General features: G+C 47.5%; 1 protein-coding gene across 2 annotated transcripts in view; it reads right to left on the minus strand.

Annotated features, from left to right (window-relative positions):
• The window catches only part of PCNX4 (pecanex 4), a 241290-nt gene that overhangs the window by 104815 nt on the left and 113485 nt on the right, over positions 1 to 22990 (minus strand). For both annotated transcript variants that reach the window (XM_063947762.1, XM_063947761.1), the window contains one exon: positions 954 to 1076. In XM_063947762.1, coding sequence (XP_063803832.1) covers positions 954 to 1076 — 123 coding nt within the window. The remainder of the gene's footprint in view (positions 1 to 953; positions 1077 to 22990) is intronic.

Raw genomic sequence — 22990 nt, forward strand, 5'->3', positions numbered from 1 at the left:
AAAGGCAGGTAGAATACTTAAGTGTCATGTAAAGTCACAGCACTGACAACCAGGAGGCCTTACACAGGAGGATTTGCCCAAGTCGTCCCAGGAACAGTGAAGCTGAGAGAAATGGCGCCCAGACACTGACAGGGAGTAAGGGAGAGACAGATATGCAGCTCCAGGGCGGGAACATTTGCGGGAAATGGCTCCCTGGGGCTGGGGGAGGGGCTTCAGGTCTAAGCCTTATCCCCCTGCTGGCAAAACCACCGGGTACTGTGGGCTACATTTAAAATGGTTTAGAGAGAAAACCTGACCTGCGCCCATGCCCTGGTGATCTTGTGGGATCGCCACAGTGTCCACCGCCAGCGCGCACGGCCCGCCTCCCACTGACCGCGCCGGATCGCGATAAAGTACGGGACCCACTCACCACCTCCCGAAGCGCGGCCACGCGATCCCGGAGAGCCGCCGTCGTGTGTGCCTGACCATGAAGAAAATCGGAACCTCCTGCTGTAGTTACCCAGCAACCAGGGCTCGGGAGTGTACAGCGCCGCTGGGGAGAGCTGGAGCTGCAGCAGTGAATATCTCTGACATTTACACACCGCTGCTGCCCTTGTAGTCTTCACTTTTTCTTCAAAAAAGCTCTTATTAGGGCTGCCTCTGTTAAGTGCCTGCTGTCTGCGGCACCAACTACAAAACTGAGCTCCTGTGCAGGGAGGCGGGGTTATAGAGGAGGCGGCGCTATGCATTCTGGGAACAGTCAAAGCTTTCCAGCCTGTTGGTGCATAGGATCAAGATCCTACTCTACACCCCCTATGTCTATCCTTGTGGAGCCCAGTGTACCCCGCAGCAGAAACAAGCATTAAGTGTTTTCTCTTTCTATCAGTACTGACCATTTCCATAGCAAAATCAATGTAAATTCAGAATGAAAAACATATATTACATCTCGCATAGCAGTTTCAGATTAGACTTACCAGTAGAAGTCTAATGCCTGTATCGAGACCACTGTTCCACCAGACATTTGTGTTAAACACGAAGAGCTGTATAATGGATACAAAAACCATCTCAAGCATTGCATTCTCTGTGTTCTGCCAAATCTGAAGGGAAAGAAGGAGCAGAAGTGGTAATTAATCACCAGAAGACACAGCAGTAGAAGGACAATGCTCTTATTATTTTAAGTAGATTAAAATAGTATACTGTTTACCGTATTTTCAGTTTTTACTAAAGAACAACCAAACTAAGAAGTACATTTCCTGATATGGAGCAATGCTTTTATTTTGCCCTGAATTTATACAATGAGAAAAAAAAATGTGACTAAATATTTTATTTCATGTGCACTTCAAATAAAAAAAAAACATTCCACAGCTAAACAAAACATGCAGGGCTGGACAAATCCTGGGGCCAGGTCACCGCAGGGCTCGACAAATCCTGAGGCCAGGTCACCATGCCCCTACAGTTTTTTTCCTGTCAACCAGATTATACAGGGAGGGAGGAAGCAGATCCAGGTCAGCCCTAGCGGAGATTTTTGGAGACGTTCCTGTATTGCAGCAACAATTTCATGCACAGGAGTGCATGTGCTGAGTGTCCGTCCCGGCCTGCGCTGACTGCTGTGCCTGTCCGTCCCAGCCTACGCTGTCTACTGTCTCCAAACTCCGGCTGCACAGAGCTCTCCGGTAAGAGGGTCTATGCATGGCTGGGTATTATGGCTTTGGATGGAGCGTTGAAGTGGCCATGGGGGGGATTTTTTGCCCAAGGGGTGGCTGCAGAGGGGTAGTTTTCCTGGGGGTACGCCCTTAGTTATGTGGCCGTGGGGGTTGGTTTGCATGGGGGGAAGCTGCTCAAGTATGTGGCTGGGTGGGGGTGGGGGAGGGGTTCAGTTATTTTTGGGGGAGGGGAGGGGAGCGGTGGTCTGGTTCCTACACTTTCATCCTGGCTGCTAGATTTTAGATACATTAGTCAACCTCTGGGTGGTCCAAAAAAGCTCAGTTTACAAACCATGACTGTTTAAACTAAAGGTGGGTAAACACTGGAAAGATATATCTGCAGATCAATTGATCTGCAGATATATCTATGGACGGATCGGGCAGTGTGCTGTGCATACACACTGCCCGATCCGTCAGGGACTGACGTCATGAACTGGGCGGGCATGTAATCACCGCCGGCCGCCGCAGCATGTATACGGCCGGTCGGTCGACCGCCGTACACACACAGCGACGCGCCAATATATCGGTAGATATAGTGGCCGTCGGCTGTGCTGTGGGGCCGACGCGATACAGACGTATCAGCCGTACACTCTGGCCGACGGACCCACGATATATCGGCTGTTCAAGAGAACGGCCGATATATCGGCCAGTGTGTACGGGCCTTTATAGTGACATCAATGGGCATATGTACATAAATGACATTGCAAGATCATCTGCACTATATGGCCTACTGTATATGGACACCGTTTCTAATTTTTGTGTTTGGCCATTTCACCAGCACCCATTGCTAATTGGTGCATAAAATAAAGCATACTACCAGGTAATCTCTAAACTCAACCATTAGGAGTAGAGTGTGTCAGACTGAAGAGCTTAGTGACTTTCCACGTAACACTGCCATAGAGTGCCACATTGAACAAGTCAGTGCATATGTCTGCTTTAATAAAGCCATCCTGGTCACCTGTAACTGCTGTTATTGCAAAGCGGAAATGTCTAGGGGGCACAAAAGCTTGGCAGCAAAGTGCTGGGCCACTCTCCACAACCGCACACAACTGTGTAGCATGGAAAAGTAATCATCATTACTGAGTCTCAAAATGCCTCTGCAAGAATCATGCACACAACAACTGTTCATTAAGAGCTACATGGATTGGGATCCCATGACCTGCACTCAGGTACAAGCTTCAGATTCCCATGCAGGAATAGTGTAAAGCACAGTGCCATAGGACTCTGGAGAAGTTCAAATAACGTTCAAACATCAGCGACAGGATGTAATGGCGTCCGAGTTTGCTGGAGGTGCGGGAAACTGGCCAAACTTTTTTTAAAGCACCAGTCAATTTCAAGGCATGGTTTTGCTTTGGAAATGACTGCTGCTTTAAAAGAACCCGAGATCTTCCAGCACCTCCGGTAAGCTCGGACACCATTATAGCCCGCCACTGTTCTTAAGCCCACAAGCAGTCTATATTAAACAGGAGCTTCCAGTGATGATAATGAAACTGTGGATATGTGCAAGGAATAACTATCAAGAATAGTCCTCCCGTAGGCAGGGCTAGGCATCTGTGGCTAGTCCTGCCTACGGGTCTACGAGATTTCAGGACATTTACCAGACATTTTAGAATACATGCTGGTGAAGGTGATGGTAATTTTCTTAAAGTGTTTAGTCAAAAAAAGCAGTTATATATATCAGATTCCTTATCACATTCCTTGTCAGCACTTATCACAAATTTAAGCAGCAAAGTGGCACAGTGGTTAGCTCTGTAGCTCGCTGCACTGGGTTCATAAGTTAAATTCCTGACCAGGGCACTGTGTGTCATTTCCAACCGGGTTCAGTATGATTTTTAACGACGGACATAATACCGACGGACATAGGGGGTCATTCCGAGTTGATCGCACGTAGCAACTTTTTGCTGCTAATGCGATCAACTAGACACCGCCTATGGAGGAGTGTATTTCTGCATAGCAGGGCTGCGAACGCTTGGCAAGCCCTGCTATGCTAAAAAAGATTCCTGTAAAAGAAGACCAGGGTAAGAGTTACTTACCCTGTGCGATAGTTCCAGCGATGCAGGTCCCGGAATTGGCGTCAGACATCCACCCTCCAAATGCCTGGACACGACTGCGTTGGACTCACCACTCCCCAAAAACGATGAGTTGCCGCCCGGATCCACCTTCCTCCTGTCAAACTTCTTGCAGTCGCTGCTGCAACAGCTTTTTTCGTTCGTGGAGTCGCTGCCGCCGGGCAACAACGTGCCTGCGCAATGCGCCCGCCGCGCATGCGCAGTTCTGACCCAATTGCACGTGCGATCGGGTCGGAATGACCCCCATAATCCTGACAGCCATTGGCCTACAGTCAAAATACAGGCACGGTCAAAATACCGACATTCATTATGCCGACATAGTCAGAATACCGACATTTGAAATGGGTCAACATGGACACCATCTAAGTGTACCGCAGTCCCCACGCATGGCTCGCACTTCGGGCACGGTGCCTCACTGCACTCTGCACACTATTATATTCCCCCTCCTGGTCTACTGGGATGTTTTGGGGCAAAAATTCCTTAAAAACGCATGTCGGCATTTTGACCATGTCAGTATTTTGAAGGTCAATGGGTGTCGGGATTATGACTGTCGGTAAATCAATTGCTACCCTTCCAACCAACTTCCCAAAGACATACTAGTACTGTAGGTTGTTTGGCTGCAGAGTAAATAGATCCAAGGGCTGGGGTGTTAGGGAATTTATGCTGTAAGCTTCAGCAGGGCAGTTATTGATGGGAAAGGAGAATATTCTTTGTACAATGCTTTGTATTATTATGGTGGTGCTATATAAATAAATGAGAATATTTCTTTACACATATTACAGTACATATGCATTGCCTAGTGTCTTTAAATTATTTTGTAAATATACAGTGAATAAAAAGGCATTTTCTACTCGAAGTGGATTGTCTCAAGCATGTAAATATTCCTGATTTCTTTACAGCCACTGCCTAATATTACTGCTTTGCATTCAGAAAAACCCTCAGGTCTTTTTCTCTAGAACAGCCAAGCATTTCTGCACCATTTAAATTGTATTCCCCTACAGAACGTAAACATTACAGAGACAGAGTCTGATTCAGTGGGGGACACAGCGTTGATGTTGGACACAAGTGGTCAATGTTTTCATTCTGCGAATGTATCCCGATAGTTACCACCGGCGAACGCAGAATGAATTTGGGCGCAGAGAAAGGAAATTTTGTTGTGTGTTACTGGAGGCAAAAGCACGGTGGCATGTTAGATCTGGGTGTGTTAGAATGTGTCGTGATCGGCAACTGTGTCCAAAGAAGCAATTGCACTGGCACCAGCGCCACGTTCTGCCGGACGATTTGAGCAACCATAGGGCGAATATAAAGTCAGATGGTGCGTCTTAGTGCGCATGCAGCGTTACTATAGATGCAGGAGGTGGGCTACTCCGATGGTACGTCTTAGTACGCAAGCAGAGATGCAGATGGTAGCCATCTCCAATGGTACGTCTTGGTACACAAGCAGCAGATTAGAAATGCCAACGGTGGGCGTCTCCGATGGTACGTCTTAGTACACAAGCAGCAGTATAGAGATGCAGACGGTGGCCGTCTCCGATGGTACGTCTTAGTACACAAGCAGCAGTATAGAGATGCAGACGGTGGCCATCTCCAATGGTACGTCTTAGTACACAAGCAGCAGTATAGAGATGCAGACGGTGGCCATCTCCAATGGTACGTCTTAGTACACAAGCAGCAGTATAGAGATGCAGACGGTGGCCGTCTCCGATGGTACGTCTTAGTACACAAGCAGCAGTATAGAGATGCAGACGGTGGCCATCTCCAATGGTACGTCTTAGTACACAAGCAGCAGTATAGAGATGCAGACGGTGGCCGTCTCCGATGGTACGCCTTAGTACACAAGCAGCAGTATAGAGATGCAGACGGTGGCCGTCTCCGATGGTACGTCTTAGTACGCAAGCAGTGGATTAGAGATGCAGACAGTGGCCGTCTCCGATGGTACGTCTTAGTACGCAAGCAGTGGATTAGAGATGCAGCTGGTGGGCAACTATGATGGTGCGTCTTTGTACGCAGGCAGCCGATCAGAGATGCAGCCGTTGGGTGTCTCAGCAGGAAGTGCATTGGCTGCTGCATTAATAGAAATTCTCAGTGGTGCTGCACAGAGAGACGTAGTCACAGCTACATTTGCGTCCACCTCTGTATCAGGCCCTAAGTGCTCCCACTTTTAATTAGGCTTCATATATTCTTCAATACGTTTCACATGACCTCTATTCTACCCTGGATGTTGCTCATTCAATTTCCACTATATCAAAGTGTTGCAGTAAAACAATACATACATAAATACATCAATGTTAATCATACAGTCATCCATGCCCCAGGGTAGACCTGTATTTGATAACTGGCTTCAGAATCATAAAAGGAATAGTTTAGACTATGTTTTTATCAACAGGTGGTAGATTAATAACCAGAACACATGGTTTTCCACAATTTCCAATAGCTAATAATCATGCTCGCCATTACAAAGCAACCTTTTACTGTATTCATTATTAACTGTCAAATGTCCAGTGCGTATCACAATTTCTTATTTTTTAAACGCTTTGGATACCGGCGGTCAGAAGACTAACAGCGACAGCCTCATGCGCAGAATCCCGACACAATGTAGGCAAGTATTCTAACCCTCCCACTCTGCCCCTTCTAGCCCTAAATCTCCGTACCCGCAGCCCAAACCTAAACCCCACCTCTCCAAAGTTTAACTCTATTCCTCCCTGGTATACGTACTATCGGGATGCCGACAATCGGGATTCCGGCGCCGGCATTGTGATCGATGTCGGGATCCCGGCGTCAGTCTTCTGACCAGTGTCGGGATTCCAAATGCCGGCATCCCAAACTCCAGTATGCTACCCGGATCCCGATTAAAGCATATATTTGATCTGTACGGAAAATTAAGCTTTACAGTCAAATTAAGTTCTTAAAGCAGTGTTTCATAACGAGCAACAGCTCTTTCTTTTTCCATAAATAGTGCTTCTATTTCCAATGCATAGTTTTAGATATACAATACTAAACTAGACCACCAAACCATCTGTAGCACTCTCAAATGAATCAGAATAAATAACAATGAATAAACAACAGAACTTGCTGGACGTGTTTTGCTCTATACAAAGTTAGTCATAGGTCTGCAGATGCAGCAACTAATTGCATGTACAAGTTAATATTAAGCGGACGGGAGAAATATTTAATTTTTAGTCATTAAAAACTGAATATCAGCACCCTAATAAATAAATAAGTGTACAGCAGCAGAACATAAGTGACTATTTTTATCAAAACAGTAGAATAAAAGAAACTAAATTAAAAAATAAAAATATAAAACTAGGCCTATATAATACCCCTTTCAGACCGCCAGCTTGTAGCACGAGTTATTGCACATGAGCGCACAGAACCCGTGTTTCTGTGCGGTTTGAAAGGGCCCAGGGGAAATATCCTATTATTGCAACCCTGGTCGCTGTGCCGTGTGAACGGGTTGCAAGGTCGATGCAACCCATTTCCCATTCACACTGAATGGACGGGAGGAGCTTGGAGATCACCCTGCATGCGTCACCGCTGACATCACCAACCCGGCAATATGCCGGGCTGGAGACGCCAGTGTAAATGGACCTGAGGCGGGTTGCACCCGGGAAGCATCCGTGTGGCTCTCAGGTGCGACCCTCCAAAAGCGGTGTGAAAGGGGTATAATATATGAAGTGTATCTTTCAATTTTAAGAAGAAAATCTGACTGCGCTTAATGGTATCATGTAGGATAAATTGCTTTAATAATAATACAACATCTGCATGTTGATATTAACTAGGCTTCTCTTTAAGGCAAAATAGGAGAGTTATGGTAAACTTACCATGGTTAACTCTATTTCTGCGAGGTACACTGGGTTCCACAGGGAAAACAATGGGGTGTAGTGCGGGATCTTGATCCACAGGCACCAACAGGCAAAGCTTATACTGTCCTAGGATGCATTGGGGCCTCCTCTATATCGCCGCCTCCAGGCACTGAGAGCTCAGTTTCGTTAACCAGTACAATGCAGGAGCAGGTAAAAGAGAAGGCAGATGTTAGTCACATAGAACCACAATCTCACGACAGGAGAGGGTACCATATATGCCATATAAACCCATAGAAGCTAGGTGCGTCAGGGTGGGTGCCCTGTGGAACCCAGTGTACCTTGCAGAAAGAGAGTTAACTATGGCAAGTCTACCATAACTCTCCTTTCCTGCAGCGGGGTACACTATGTCCACAGGGAAAACATCGGGGATGTCCTAAAGCAGTTCCTCAAGGGAGGGGACGTGCCCTAGCGGGTAAGAGAACCTGGCGTCTAAAAGGACTCATCCTGGGAGTCGTAAGTATCAAAGGCATAGAACCTATTGAACGTGTGTCAGTGATGACCATGTAGCCTCCTTGCACAATTGTTCTCGTGATGCGCCACAGCGGACCGCCCAAGAAGGTCCAATAGACCGAGTAGAATGGACTTTAACTGCAGCAGGAGCTGGGAGTCCAGCCTGCGCATAGGCTTGTGCAATCACCATTCTAATCCATCTGGCCAAGGTTTGCTTATTCGCAGGCCAGCCACGTTTGTGAAAACCAAACAGTACAAAAAGGGAATCCGACCTCCTGATGCACTTAGAGGATTTTTTTCTTGTTCTCTGTGCTCCCGGATACCACAGATGCAGCTGGTGGATGGAAAAACAGTAGGGCACCTTACTCCAATACTTGAATCTTTAAAAACAAAAGGAACCATCCACCTGCGCCAGGTGATCTCTTTAACAGTATTGATGTGAATACCTCTATCACATAAGGGGTTAATACGACATCTATTGTGAAGAGGTATCAGCTCACACAGCAGCCAGACAGAACACACTTACTTTCTGGTTCTGTCTCGCATTCACATAAAAGTTTCTTTAACTGGAACACAATAACAACTTCAGGCTAATTGGAGACAAACTTACATTTAAATTCTGTCTCGAGTTCACATCAAGGGTTTCTTTACAATCAGCAGTGAATGAAGTCCTCATTCATTTTAAAACGATACAGCATGTAGATTTGTTCAGTTTTTAAAATGCAGTTATCAGCAGACACAGACGTAAGTACAAATACCAGCATTGTGCAGAAATCTCCGGATATACTCTGCAGACGTTACCCGGCTGTTACCTTCGTCCGATAGTTGGTGAAGTGTCTCTGATACTGGTCGTTCAGATGCAGGAAAGACGGCAAACAACGCGTTTCGGAGCGTGCACTGCTCGTTTTTCAAGTTATGCAGGTAGTCCTCTCCACATAGACACGGAGAGCCCTAACCACATCCAAAGAACGTTATTTGGGAGACAAATCCGAAGAGACAAAGGCCGGAACCACAATCTCTTGGTTAAGGTGAAAAGATGACACCACCATAGGCAAATAACCGGGGGGACTTCACAGAACCGCCCGGTCCCGGTGGAATATGAGAAAGTGTGGACGACAGGACAAAGTGCCTAAGTCCGACACCCGCCTTGCAGAGGCAATGGCCAGCAAGAACAGGACCTTGGCTGTGAGCCATTTAAGGTTCACTGAATCAAGAGGTTCAAATGGAGGCTGTTGCAGGGCATTCAGCACAACAGACAAATCCCATGGAGCCACAGGAGAGACATAGGGAGGGTGAATCCGAATAACGCCCTGAATGAACGTCTGAACATCAGGTATAGAGGCAATTTTTCTCTGAAACCAAACCGACAAGGCAGATATATGAACCTTGAGGGAGGCCAGACGAAGACTTAAGTCCAGGCCTCTTTGCAGAAAAGCCAGTATTCTGGAAGTTCTGAATCTATGGACATCATAATTCTTCTCAGCACACTTGGTGAAGTAAGAATTCCAAACCCTGTAATAAATCCGAGCAGATGCCGTTTTGCGGGCTTTCAACATCGTTTGAATAACCTCCTCTGAAAATCCTTTGGCTCTCAGGAGTGATGCTTCAAGAGCCATGCCGTCAAAGCCAGTCTGGCCAGATCTGCGTAGAGATAAAGGCCCTGTACGAGGAGGTCTGGTCGTTGAGGAAGTAGAAGAGGACGCCATGTCAATAGACCCTGCAGGTATAAGAACCAATGCCTTCTGGGTCACGCTGGAGCAACTAGTAGCAGTATTCCTCCTTCCTGTTTGAACTTCCATAGAACCCTGGGCAGGAGTGACACTAGAGGGAACATGTAAGGCAGATGAAAGTTTCATGGTACCGCCAGTGCGTCCACGAACGCTGCTTGAGGATCCCTGGTCCGAGATCTGAAGACCGGAACCTTGTGATTGTGTTGAGACGCCATGAGATCGACGTCAGGTAGACCCTACCTTTCCTCTAGGAGTTGAAAGACTTCTGGATGAAGACTCCACTCTCCAGCGTGTACGTCCTGGCGACTGAGGTAGTCCACTTGCCGATATATTTGACAGATGGCGTTCTGCCCAACAAAGGATTATTAACACTTCCGTCATAGCCATGCGGCTTCGAGTGCCACCTTGATGGTTTATGTATGCCACTGTCGTGGCGTTGTCTGACCGTACTTGAACCGGTCTGTTCCATACCAGAGGCAGGGCAAGTGATAACGCATTGAATACTGCCCTCAGCTCTAGGATGTTTATTGGAAGGAGTGATTATTCCTTGGTCCACCGACCCTAAAAAGAGTTTTGCTCCAACACCGCTCCCCATCCACTCAGACTGGCATCCGTCATCAGAAGGACCCAATTGGGGATCCAGAAGGGATGGCCCCTGCTCAATTTCTGGTCCCGGAGCCACCAGGTCAGCGACAAACGAACCTCAGGAGTCAACAAGATCATTTGGGATCTGATCCGATGAGGCAGGCCGTCCTGCTTGGCAAGAATTAATTGTTGCAGAGGGCGGGAATGAAATTGAGCGTACTCTATCATGTCGAATGTCAACACCATCAGGTCATGTACTTGCATCGCCGAGTGAATCGACACTCTGGGGTGACGGATGAAGTGTCTTATCCTGTCCCTGGTGTTCAGGACCTTGTCTGGTGACAGGAACAGTCTCTGACTGTGTGTGTCCAGAAGCGCCCCTAGGTGCACCATGCTCTGAGCTGGGACCAGCGAGGACTTCTTCCAATTGACAAGCCATCCGTGGGCTTGTAAGCAACTCCCCGTCAATTGTAGATGACCTAGGAGGACATCGTGGGAACTCGCCTGAATCAGCAGGTCATCCCAGTACGGCAGGATTCTGACTCCCTGGCGACGGAGGTGCGCTGTCATCACGGCCATAACCTTGGTGAAGATCCGAGGAGTCGAGGCCAGTCCAAAGGGCGGAGCCTGGAATTGGTAGTGACTGTCGCCAATAGCAAACCGCAGGAACTGCTGATGCTATATGGCAATAGAAATATGCAGATAAGCATCCTGTATATCCAGGGATACCATGTAATCTCCGGGTTCCATCGCCAGCACGATAGAGCGCAATGTTTCCATACGAAATCTGGCTACCCTCACAAATTTGTTCAGTGACTTGAGGTTGAGCATAGGCCGAAAAGACCCACTGGGCTTCTGCACTAGAAACAGGGTCGAATAATAGCCTCTGCTACGCTGCTACTGAGGTACCGGCCCGGGCCTTCAACGGATCCGAAGGGAGTACCGTAGTGCAGAACTGGTGAGGGGGACGTCACACCCGTGAAAGACAACTTCCAGTACCCAAGCATCTGAAGTGGTCTTTAAACAGACCTGGGTGAACTGTAGAAGTCAGCCTCCCACCCTGGGGTCCCCCAGGGGGAGGCCCGCCCCGTCATGCAGCAGGCTTGTCTTGTTTTGAAGCAGGCTGACGGGCTGCCCAGGGCTGTTTCGTCTTGGGCTTGGTGTTCTTGGGAGCATGAGATTGTCTGAGGTAAGTCTGACCCTTGGCTTTCCCTTGAGGTCGAAAGGAACGAAAAGTGGTAGTCTTCACCTTCTGTGTAGAAGGATTAGTAGGAGGAAGAAAAGCAGTCTTATCAGATGCTATTTAAGACACTATTTTATTCAGGTCCTCTCCAAATAAAATGTCCCCGGTGAAGTGGAGTACCTCCAAGGTCTTTTTGGAGTCTAAATCCACTTTCCACGACCTTTACCACAGAATGCGGCGAGCCAAAACAGACGTGGATGACGCTTTGGCTGCCAGTACCCTGCCTCAGAGGATGCTACCTTAGACGGGATACACGAGTATGAAACCATACAGCAGATACAGGAACACCCAGTCACAGGCAATGCAGATATTATTATAAGCACAATAAAACTGCACTGGACTAGTATATATATATATATATATATATAAATAACACAGAGCGGTCCTAGACCGGAGGTATATATATCAGAATACGCATACAATATATTCTGCAATAGGTACATTCTTTCTCAACTAACGCTGTCTGTAATAAGACATGTAGAATACTCAAGTGTCTGTAAAGTCTCAGCGCTATGTACAGGCGGCTTTACAGGGGAGACCTTGCCCTGCAATCCCAGAGACCAGCAGCAGCTATGCTCAGAAGATGGCGCCCAGCGTCTCTGTCAGGAACTGAGGGAGAGTGTGAGGCAGCTAAAGGATGGAAAATCTGAGAGGAGATGGAGCCCTGGGCCGGTTCCCCTATGCTGGACCTCACCGCTGGTACTATGGAGCCTTACCAATAGGGGCGTTAGTACACTCGACCTGTACTCCTATGCCCTGGCGAATATAGTAGGGTCCCTGCTCGGTGACCGTCTCCACGCCAGCATCGCAGTCCGTCTCCCTAGACTGCAATCAGGAACGCAATTTAGTATACACAATCTACATTATAGAATTTCAAAAAAAGATATTAGTTGTTGTATCCAACAGGAATAATAGTGTATAGACTGTTCTCATTGAAAAGGTAGGTATCTATTAATCATTTAACACCAATTTCAGGGCCCTTGGTTGCACAGAGACTTCTGTAAGTAGGGGAATAAACTAAAATGGGCATAATTTAATTCGATGACAGTTGAATAGCGCCGGGAATGAGCTCCCGGGGCTATTCAATACAGCGCAGTGTAAGTCAGAGAATGCCCATTCTCCTGGACTAAACAGGGTGTTATGTCGGGAGAACCGGCATTCTCCAACTTAAATGCCCTGCATAAAGTTGTTTCTGCCGCACTAAGGGCAGAAATCAGCATTACGCAGGCACTTTTGTCAGATTTCTGCTGGTACCACTCCAGGGGTGTGAGAAGAAATCCTGTCGTTGGGTGTCACAGGGCGCTGTACTGAATAGCCCCGGGAGCTAATACCCGGCGCTATTCAACTATCATCAGTCTTTTTGTCTGTTCCCTGGTCATCGACGTAGGTGTAGGAGCCATGGTTGGATGCTACCTCCACAATGCTATCTCTGCAGTACACTCAGAGATGTCAGATCTCATCCACCTGATCAATTCACCGATGACTTTCTAATATCTCTGCTCCTGCACAATCCCCACCTTAATCTTGGATGCTGGTAAATTGGTAGGATGAATTTAAAAGTGTCTGCAGTCACTGCTTAGATTCAGGTGTACCGCAAGTAGCAACTTTAATTAGCACATTACAAACAGTTGGGTTACAGGTAGTTGACAGCATACACCTGTAGCTTTCCAGTCTAATTTAAACATTAGTTACTTTAAAAATATTTAATTTATGTTATTATTTATTATTTTTTTATTAACAGTATCTTATATAGTGCAGCAAATTCCGTTGCGTTTTACAATTGGAAACAACAGTGATCAAATAAAACTGGGTAATAACACACAGTCATAGGGGTAGGAAGGCCCTGCTCGCAAGCTAGAACTATAAGATATGTTGTACTAACAAAAGTAAAAACTTAGGGGGTCATTCCGAGTTGTTCGCTCGGTAAAAATCTTCGCATCGCAGCGATTTTCCGCTTAATGCGCATGCGCAATGTTCGCACTGCGACTGCGCCAAGTAAATTTGCTATGCACTTAGGAATTTTACTCACGGCATTTTCATCGTTCTGGCGATCGTAATGTGATTGACAGGAAATGGGTGTTACTGGGCGGAAACAGGCCGTTTTATGGGCGTGTGGGAAAAAACGCTACCGTTTCCGGAAAAAACGCAGGAGTGGCCGGAGAAACGGAGGAGTGTCTGGGCGAACGCTGGGTGTGTTTGTGACGTCAAACCAGGAACGACAAGCAGTGAAATGATCGCAGATGCCGAGTAAGTCTGAAGCTACTCAGAAACTGCTACGAGGTGTGTAATCGCAATATTGCGAATACATCGTTCGCAATTTTAAGATGCTAAGATTCACTCCCAGTAGGCGGCGGCTTAGCATGAGCAAATCTGCTAAAATTCACTTGCGAGCGAACAACTCGGAATGACCCCCTTAGTACAAAGTATTAGAATGAATAAAAGAGGAGCCTCATTAAAAAAAATGTGGGTAATAATTTCTTAGTAATAGTTTTTTTCCTTAGTAATAATATTTTTTATTCTTTTTGCTTTTTCTTCTTTTATTCATTTATTATCTGAAACATATTTATTCCCATATCTGTACAAATACACAGCAACGGGATCCGGTTACATTGCCGGCAGTCGGGATCTCTGCGGTCAGGATACCGATGACGGAATCCCGAGCTCTAACAATGCCGACAGCTGGAATCCCGGTTAACAGGGGCTATTCCCACTCGTGGGTGTTCACGACATCCATAGAGTGGGACTAGAACCGATGGCGAGAGCAGCGAGCAACCGAGCCTGCATCATGGCGAGCGCAGCGAGCCCACAAGGGGATTCATTGCACATGCCCACCTGCTGGCATTCTGGCAGCAGGGATCCCGGTGTCAGTATGCTGACCGCCGGGATCCCGGCTGCCGACATACCATACCCAACGTATACTCAGGTAACATGTGTATATGCAAGCCTATGAAAAGACTTTCAAAAATAAATAAAATAGAAAAATGAAAAGGAAAAAGTTTTTTACCCACAACATCCCTTCATTTCAGCATCCACAGCTTCTCTGTGTGCTTGTGATTGAGTAATGATTATTAAACATCAATATCCTCACATGTAAAATGCAGCCTCAAAAAAGATACAAGGTGGCAAGCAATTTTATAGAAACAAAAGATATTTGCAAATACATTCTGTATGTACTGTATATAAAACTCTACCTTCTTATGCATAAGAAAAATAACATTACTAAATACATATTTAAAAAAGATATATTTTATGTATTTCCTATGTTTTGTTATTTTATATGTTATTCATTTTTTTCCTCTTTAATTATGAAACCTTAGATGATAGTATAAAATAGTTTACTACATCAGGTACCAAATTAGTGATATTCTCAAAACCTTCAGATATTTGGGGATCCTTGCAGAGGGTCGCCACAGTGATGAACGTCATCTTGCAGCAACCACTTAACTGACGATTTTTCCCTTCAAAACTGTTAATAACATTGGCCCTCATTCCGAGTTGTTCGCTCGCAAGCGGATTTTAGCAGATTTGCTCACGCTAAGCCGCCGCCTACTGGGAGTGAATCTTAGCATCTTAAAATTGCGAACGATGTATTCGCAATATTGCGATTACACACCTCGTAGCAGTTTCTGAGTAGCTCCAGACTTACTCGGCTTCTGCGATCAGTTCAGTGCTTGTCGTTCCTGGTTTGACGTCAAAAAAAAACCCCAGCGTTCGCCCAGACACTCCTCCGTTTCTCCGGCCACTCCTGCGTTTTTTCCGGAAACGGTAGCGTTTTTTCCCACACGCCCATAAAACGGCCTGTTTCCGCCCAGTAACACCCATTTCCTGTCAATCACATTACGATCGCCAGCAAATTTACTTGGTACAGTCGCAGTTCGAACATTGCGCATGCGCATTAAGCGGAAAATCGCTGCGATGCGAAGATTTTTACCGAGCGAACAACTCGGAATGAGGGCCATTGTTTTTTTAATATGTATTTTATTTAATAAAGTTTAAAAAGTATTTTTCTAAATATTAAAACATTATATTATGCACATCTGCAGAATGGATCTCCTCATCAAAAACGGGGGGACAGGGTGGGACGGTGCAGTCGCATGAGATCTGACCGTGCCAGTTAAGTGGTTCTGGTCCTCCCTAGTAAAAATGAACTATGACCATCTATGGTCACAAGTTGATGTTAAGATTTTTCTTTAGAATCACAAGTTGTCCAATTCAAGGGAATACTAACAGAGAGTATTTATACTTCACAATATAATAGGATTTTAATACCTACCGGTAAATCGTTTTCTCTTAGTCCGTAGAGGATGCTGGGGACTCCATAAGGACCATGGGGGTATAGACGGGATCCGCAGGAGACATGGGCACACTATAAGACTTTGAATGGGTGTGAACTGGCTCCTCCCCCTATGCCCCTCCTCCAGACTCCAGTTAGAGAACTGTGCCCAGGGAGACGGACATTTCGAGGAAACAATTTATTGTTCAAACACGGTGAGTGTCGTACCAGCTCACACCACGAACATGCCGCAGAACATGGCATTCAATAGAACACCAGCCGACGGCATGAAAAAATACACAGCCACATGCTGATAAAATATGTACCACAACCTGTGTGTCAACTCAATCCATAATAAGATACCGCATGCCATGGCATGAACATCGTCAGCAGTAGCCTGACAGAAAAGAAACACCACAAGAGTGTCACCATGACCAATAACTGCAGACACAGTACGCACTGGGACGGGTGCCCAGCATCCTCTACGGACTAAGAGAAAAGGATTTACCGGTATGTATTAAAATCCTATTTTCTCATATGTCCTAGAGGATGCTGGGGACTCCGTAAGGATCATGGGGTTTATACCAAAGCTCCAGACCGGACGGGAGAGTGCGGACGACTCTGCAGCACCGATTGAGCAAACATGAGGTCCCCATCAGCCAGATTATCAAACTTGTAGAGCTTAGCAAAAGTGTTTGAACCCGACCAAGTAGCCGCTCGGCAAAGTTGAACCGCCGAGACTCCTCGGGCATCCGCCCAAGAAGAGCCCATCTTCCTAGTAGAATGGGTCTCCACCGACTTCGGTAACGGCAATCCAGCTGTAGAACGAGCACGCCGAATCGTATCACAGATCCAACGTGTAACAGACTGCATAGACGCAGGCGCCCCAATCATGCTGGGAGCACACCGGACAAACAGAGCCTCAGTTTCCCCAATCCGAGCCAAATTGGCGACCTAAATACTCAAAGCCCTGACTACATCAAGAGACTTCGAATCAGCTAATGCCTAAGTAACCACCGGCATCAAGATAGGCTTATTTCTGCAAAATCCAGAAACCACTTTTGGCAGAACTATTATCCGAGTTCTCAATTCCTCTCTATCTACATGGAAGATCAAACAGGGCTCTTGTGATACAAAGCCGCTACTTCCGACACCCGCCTTGCGGACGCCAAAGCCAATAGCATGACCACTTTCCAAGAGAGAAACTTTAACACAACCTTTTACAAAGGTTCCAATCAGCGTGACACAAGAAAACGCAACACCACGTCAAGGTCCCACGGTGCCAACGGGGGCACAAATGGAGGTTGGATGTGCAGTACTCCCTTCACGAAGGTCCGAACTTCCGGAAAGGTTGCCAATTCTTTCTTGAAAGAAAATTTATAAGACCAAAACCGCACTTAAAATAAGAATTTACTTACCGATAATTCTATTTCTCATAGTCCGTAGTGGATGCTGGGGACTCCGAAAGGACCATGGGGAATAGCGGCTCCGCAGGAGACTGGGCACAAAGTAAAAGCTTTAGGACTAGCTGGTGTGCACTGGCTCCTCCCCCTATGACCCTCCTCCAAGCCTCAGTTAGGATACTGTGCCCGGACGAGCGTACACAATAAGGAAGGATTTTGAATCCCGGGTAAGACTCATACCAGCCACACCAATCACACCGTACAACTTGTGATCTGAACCCAGTTAACAGCATGATAACAGAAGGAGCCTCTGAAAAGATGGCTCACAACAACAATAACCCGATTTTTGTAACAATAACTATGTACAAGTAATGCAGACAATCCGCACTTGGGATGGGCGCCCAGCATCCACTACGGACTATGAGAAATAGAATTATCGGTAAGTAAATTCTTATTTTCTCTAACGTCCTAGTGGATGCTGGGGACTCCGAAAGGACCATGGGGATTATACCAAAGCTCCCAAACGGGCGGGAGAGTGCGGATGACTCTGCAGCACCGAATGAGAGAACTCCAGGTCCTCCTCAGCCAGGGTATCAAATTTGTAGAATTTAGCAAACGTGTTTGCCCCTGACCAAGTAGCTGCTCGGCAAAGTTGTAAAGCCGAGACCCCTCGGGCAGCCGCCCAAGATGAGCCCACTTTCCGTGTGGAATGGGCTTTTACAGATTTTGGCTGTGGCAGGCCTGCCACAGAATGTGCAAGCTGAATTGTACTACAAATCCAACGAGCAATCGTCTGATTAGAAGCAGGAGCACCCAGCTTGTTGGGTGCATACAGGATAAACAGCGAGTCAGATTTTCTGACTCCAGCCGTCCTGGAAACATATATTTTCAGGGCCCTGACTACGTCCAGCAACTTGGAATCCTCCAAGTCCCTAGTAGCCGCAGGCACCACAATAGGTTGGTTTAAGTGAAATGCTGAAACCACCTTAGGGAGAAATTGAGGACGAGTCCTCAATTCTGCCCTGTCCGTATGAAAAATTAGGTAAGGGCTTTTATAGGATAAAGCCGCCAATTCTGATACACGCCTGGCTGAAGCCAGGGCTAACAGCATTACCACTTTCCATGTGAGATATTTCAAGTCCACAGTGGTGAGTGGTTCAAACCAATGTGATTTTAGGAATCCCAACACTACATTGAGATCCCAAGGTGCCACTGGAGGCACAAAAGGAGGCTGTATATGCAGTACTCCCTTGACAAACGTCTGAACTTCAGGAACAGAAGCTAGTTCTTTTTGGAAGAATATCGACAGGGCCGAAATTTGAACCTTAATGGACCCTAATTTGAGGCCCATAGACAGTCCTGTTTGCAGGAAATGCAGGAATCGACCCAGTTGAAATTCCTCCGTAGGGGCCTTCCTGGCCTCGCACCACGCAACATATTTACGCCAAATACGGTGATAATGTTGTACGGTTACATCCTTCCTGGCTTTGATCAGGGTAGGGATGACTTCATCCGGAATGCCTTTTTCCTTCAGGATCCGGCGTTCAACCGCCATGCCGTCAAACGCAGCCGCGGTAAGTCTTGGAACAGACATGGTCCCTGCTGGAGCAGGTCCTGTCTTAGAGGTAGAGGCCACGGGTCTTCCGTGAGCATCTCTTGAATTTCCGGGTACCAAGTCCTTCTTGGCCAATCCGGAGCCACGAGTATAGTCTTTACTCCTCTCCTTCTTATGATTCTCAGTACTTTTGGTATGAGAGGAAGAGGAGGGAACACATACACTGACCGGTACACCCACGGTGTTACCAGAGCGTCCACAGCTATTGCCTGAGGGTCCCTTGACCTGGAGCAATATCTGTCCAGTTTTTTGTTGAGGCGAGACGCCATCATGTCCACCTTTGGTTTTTCCCAACGGTTTACAATCATGTGGAAGACTTCTGGGTGAAGTCCCCACTCCCCCGGGTGAAGATCGTGTCTGCTGAGGAAGTCTGCTTCCCAGTTGTCCACTCCCGGAATGAACACTGCTGACAGTGCTATCACATGATTTTCCGCCCAGCGAAGAATCCTTGCCACTTCCGTCATTGCCCTCCTGCTTCTTGTGCCGCCCTGTCTGTTTACGTGGGCGACTGCCGTGATGTTGTCCGACTGGATCAGTACTGGCTGACCCTGAAGCAGAGGCCTTGCCTGACTTAGGGCATTGTAAATGGCCCTTAGTTCCAGGATATTTATGTGACGTGACGTTTCCATGCTTGACCACAAGCCCTGGAAATTTTTTCCCTGTGTGACTGCTCCCCAGCCTCTCGGGCTGGCATCCGTGGTCACCAGGACCCAATCCTGAATGCCGAATCTGCGGCCCTCTAGGAGATGAGCACTCTGTAACCACCACAGGAGAGACACCCTTGTCCTTGGAGACAGGGTTATCCGCTGATGCATTTGAAGATGCGATCCGGACCATTTGTCTAGCAGATCCAACTGAAAAGTTCTTGCGTGGAATCTGCCGAATGGAATCGCTTCGTAAGAAGCCACCATCTTTCCCAGGACCCTTGTGCACTGATGCACTGACACCTGGCCTGGTCTTAGGAGTTTCCTGACTAGGTCGGATAACTCCCTGGCTTTCTCTTCCGGGAGAAACACCTTTTTCTGTACTGTGTCCAGAATCATCCCTAGGAACAGCAGACGTGTCGTCGGAATCAGCTGCGATTTTGGAATATTTAGAATCCATCCGTGCTGTCGTAGTACTATTTGAGATAGTGCTACTCCGACCTCTAACTGTTCTCTGGACCGTGCCCTTATCAGGAGATCGTCCAAGTAAGGGATAATTAAGACGCCTTTTCTTCGAAGAAGAATCATCATTTCGGCCGTTACCTTGGTAAAGACCCGGGGTGCCGTGGACAATCCAAACGGCAGCGTCTGAAACTGATAGTGACAGTTCTGTACCACAAACCTGAGGTACCCTTGGTGAGAAGGGCAAATTGGGACATGGAGGTAAGCATCCTTGATGTCCAGAGACACCATGTAGTCCCCTTCTTCCAGGTTCGCTATCACTGCTGAGTGACTCCATCTTAAACTTGAACCTTTTTATGTAAGTGTTCAAGGCTTTCAGATTTAAAATGGGTCTCACCGAGCCGTCCGGCTTCAGTACCACAAACAGCGTGGAGTAATACCCCTTTCCCTGTTGTAGGAGGGGTACCTTGATTATCACTTGCTGGGAATACAGCTTGTGAATGGCTTCCAATACCGCCTCCCTGTCGGGGGTAGACGTTGGTAAAGCAGACTTCAGGAACCGGCGAGGGGGAGACGTCTCGAATTCCAATTTGTACCCCTGAGATACTACCTGCAGGATCCAGGGGTCCACTTGCGAGTGAGCCCACTGCGCGCTGAAATTCTTGAGACGGGCCCCCACCGTGCCTGAGTCCGCTTGTAAGACCCCAGCGTCATGCTGAGGACTTGGCAGAAGCTGGGGAGGGCTTCTGTTCGTGGGAAGAAGCTGTCTGTTGCAGTCTTTTTCCCCTTCCTCTGCCCCGGGGCAGATATGAGTGGCCTTTTGCCCGCTTGCCCTTATGGGGACGAAAGGACTGAGCCTGAAAAGACGGTATCTTTTTCTGCTGCGAGGTGACTTGGGGTAAAAAGGTGGATTTCCCAGCCGTTGCCGTGGCCACCAGGTACGATAGACCGCCCCCAAATAACTCCTCCCCTTTATACGGCAATACTTCCATATGCCGTTTGGAATCCGCATCCCCTGACCACTGTCGCGTCCATAATCCTCTTCTGGCAGAAATGGACATCGCACTTACTCTTGATGCCAGAGTGCAAATGTCTCTCTGTGCATCTCGCATATATAGGAATGCATCCTTTAAATGCTCTATAGTCAATAATATATAGTCGCTGTCCAGGGTATCAATATTTTCAGTCAGGGAATCCGACCAAGCCACCCCAGCACTGCACATCCAGGCTGAGGCGATTGCTGGTTGCAGTATAACACCAGTATGAGTGTATATACTTTTAAGGATATTTTCCAGCCTCCTATCTGCTGGCTCCTTAAGGGCGGCCGTTTCTGGAGACGGTAACGCCACTTGTTTTGATAAGCGTGTGAGCGCCTTATCCACCCTAGGGGGTGTTTCCCAACGAGCCCTAACCTCTGGTGGGAAGGGATATAGTGCCAATAATTTTTTAGAAATTAGCAGTTTTTTGTCGGGGGTAACCCACGCTTCATCACACACTTCATTCAATTCATCTGATTCAGGAAAAACTACGGGTAGTTTTTTCACACCCCACATAATACCCCTTTTTGTGGTACTTGCAGTATCAGAGATGTGCAAAACCTCCTTCATTGCCGTGATCATGTAACGTGGCCCTACTGGAAAATACGTTTGTTTCTTCACCGTCGACACTGAGTCAGTGTCTGTGTCTGGGTCCGTGTCGACCCACTGAGGTAACGGGCGTTTAATAGCCCCTGACGGTGTTTGAGACGCCTGGACAGGCACTAACTGAGCTGCCGGCTGTCTCATGTCGTCAACAGTTTTCTGTAACGTGCCGACACTGTCACGTAATTCCTTAATTACGGCCATCCATTCAGGTGTCGACTCCCTAGGGGGTGACATCACCATTGTAGGCAATTGCTCCGCCTCCACATCATTTTCCTCCTCATACATGTCGACACACACGTACCGACACCCAGCACACACACAGGGAATGCTCTGATAGAGGACAGGACCCACTTAGCCCCTTGGGGAGACAGAGGGAGAGTTTGCCAGCACACACCAGAGCGCTATATATGTATAGGGACAACCTTACAATAAGTGTCTATCCCTTATAGCTGCTTATATCTGTTATTTTGCCAAATAAGTACCCCCCTCTCTTTTTTACCCTGTTTCTGTAGTTGCAGGATGCAGGGGAGATTCTGGGAGCCTTCCTACCAGCGGAGCTGTGTGGGAAAAATGGCGCTGTGTGCTGAGGAGATAGGCCCCGCCCCCTTCACGGCGGGCTCTTCTCCCGCTTTTTTCTGGAAAACTGGCAGGGGTTAAATACATCCATATAGCCCAGGAGCTATATGTGATGTATTTTTTGCCAAATAAGGTAAATTCATTGCTTCCCAGGGCGCCCCCCCCCCAGCGCCCTGCACCCTCAGTGACCGAAGTGTGAAGTGTGCTGAGAGCAATGGCGCACAGCTGCAGTGCTGTGCGCTACCTTATGAAGACAGGAAAGTCTTCTGCCGCCGATTTATGGACCTCTTCTTGCTTCAGCATCTGTAAGGGGGCCGGCAGCGCGGCTCCGGGACCCATCCATGGCTGGGCCTGTGATCGTCCCTCTGGAGCTAATGTCCAGTAGCCTAAGAAGCCCAATCCACTCTGCACGCAGGTGAGTTCGCTTCTTCTCCCCTTAGTCCCTCGATGCAGTGAGCCTGTTGCCAGCAGGTCTCACTGAAAATAAAAAACCTATTTAAACTTTTACTCTAAGCAGCTCAGGAGAGCCACCTAGATTGCACCCTTCTCGTTCGGGCACAAAATCTTAACTGAGGCTTGGAGGAGGGTCATAGGGGGAGGAGCCAGTGCACACCAGCTAGTCCTAAAGCTTTTACTTTGTGCCCAGTCTCCTGCGGAGCCGCTATTCCCCATGGTCCTTTCGGAGTCCCCAGCATCCACTAGGACGTTAGAGAAATGGAGCTTAACTTTAGGCCTGCACCCACACCTGCTTG

The sequence above is a fragment of the Pseudophryne corroboree genome, chromosome 12 (assembly GCF_028390025.1).
Source record: "Pseudophryne corroboree isolate aPseCor3 chromosome 12, aPseCor3.hap2, whole genome shotgun sequence".
In the NCBI taxonomy this organism is placed as follows: domain Eukaryota; kingdom Metazoa; phylum Chordata; class Amphibia; order Anura; family Myobatrachidae; genus Pseudophryne; species Pseudophryne corroboree.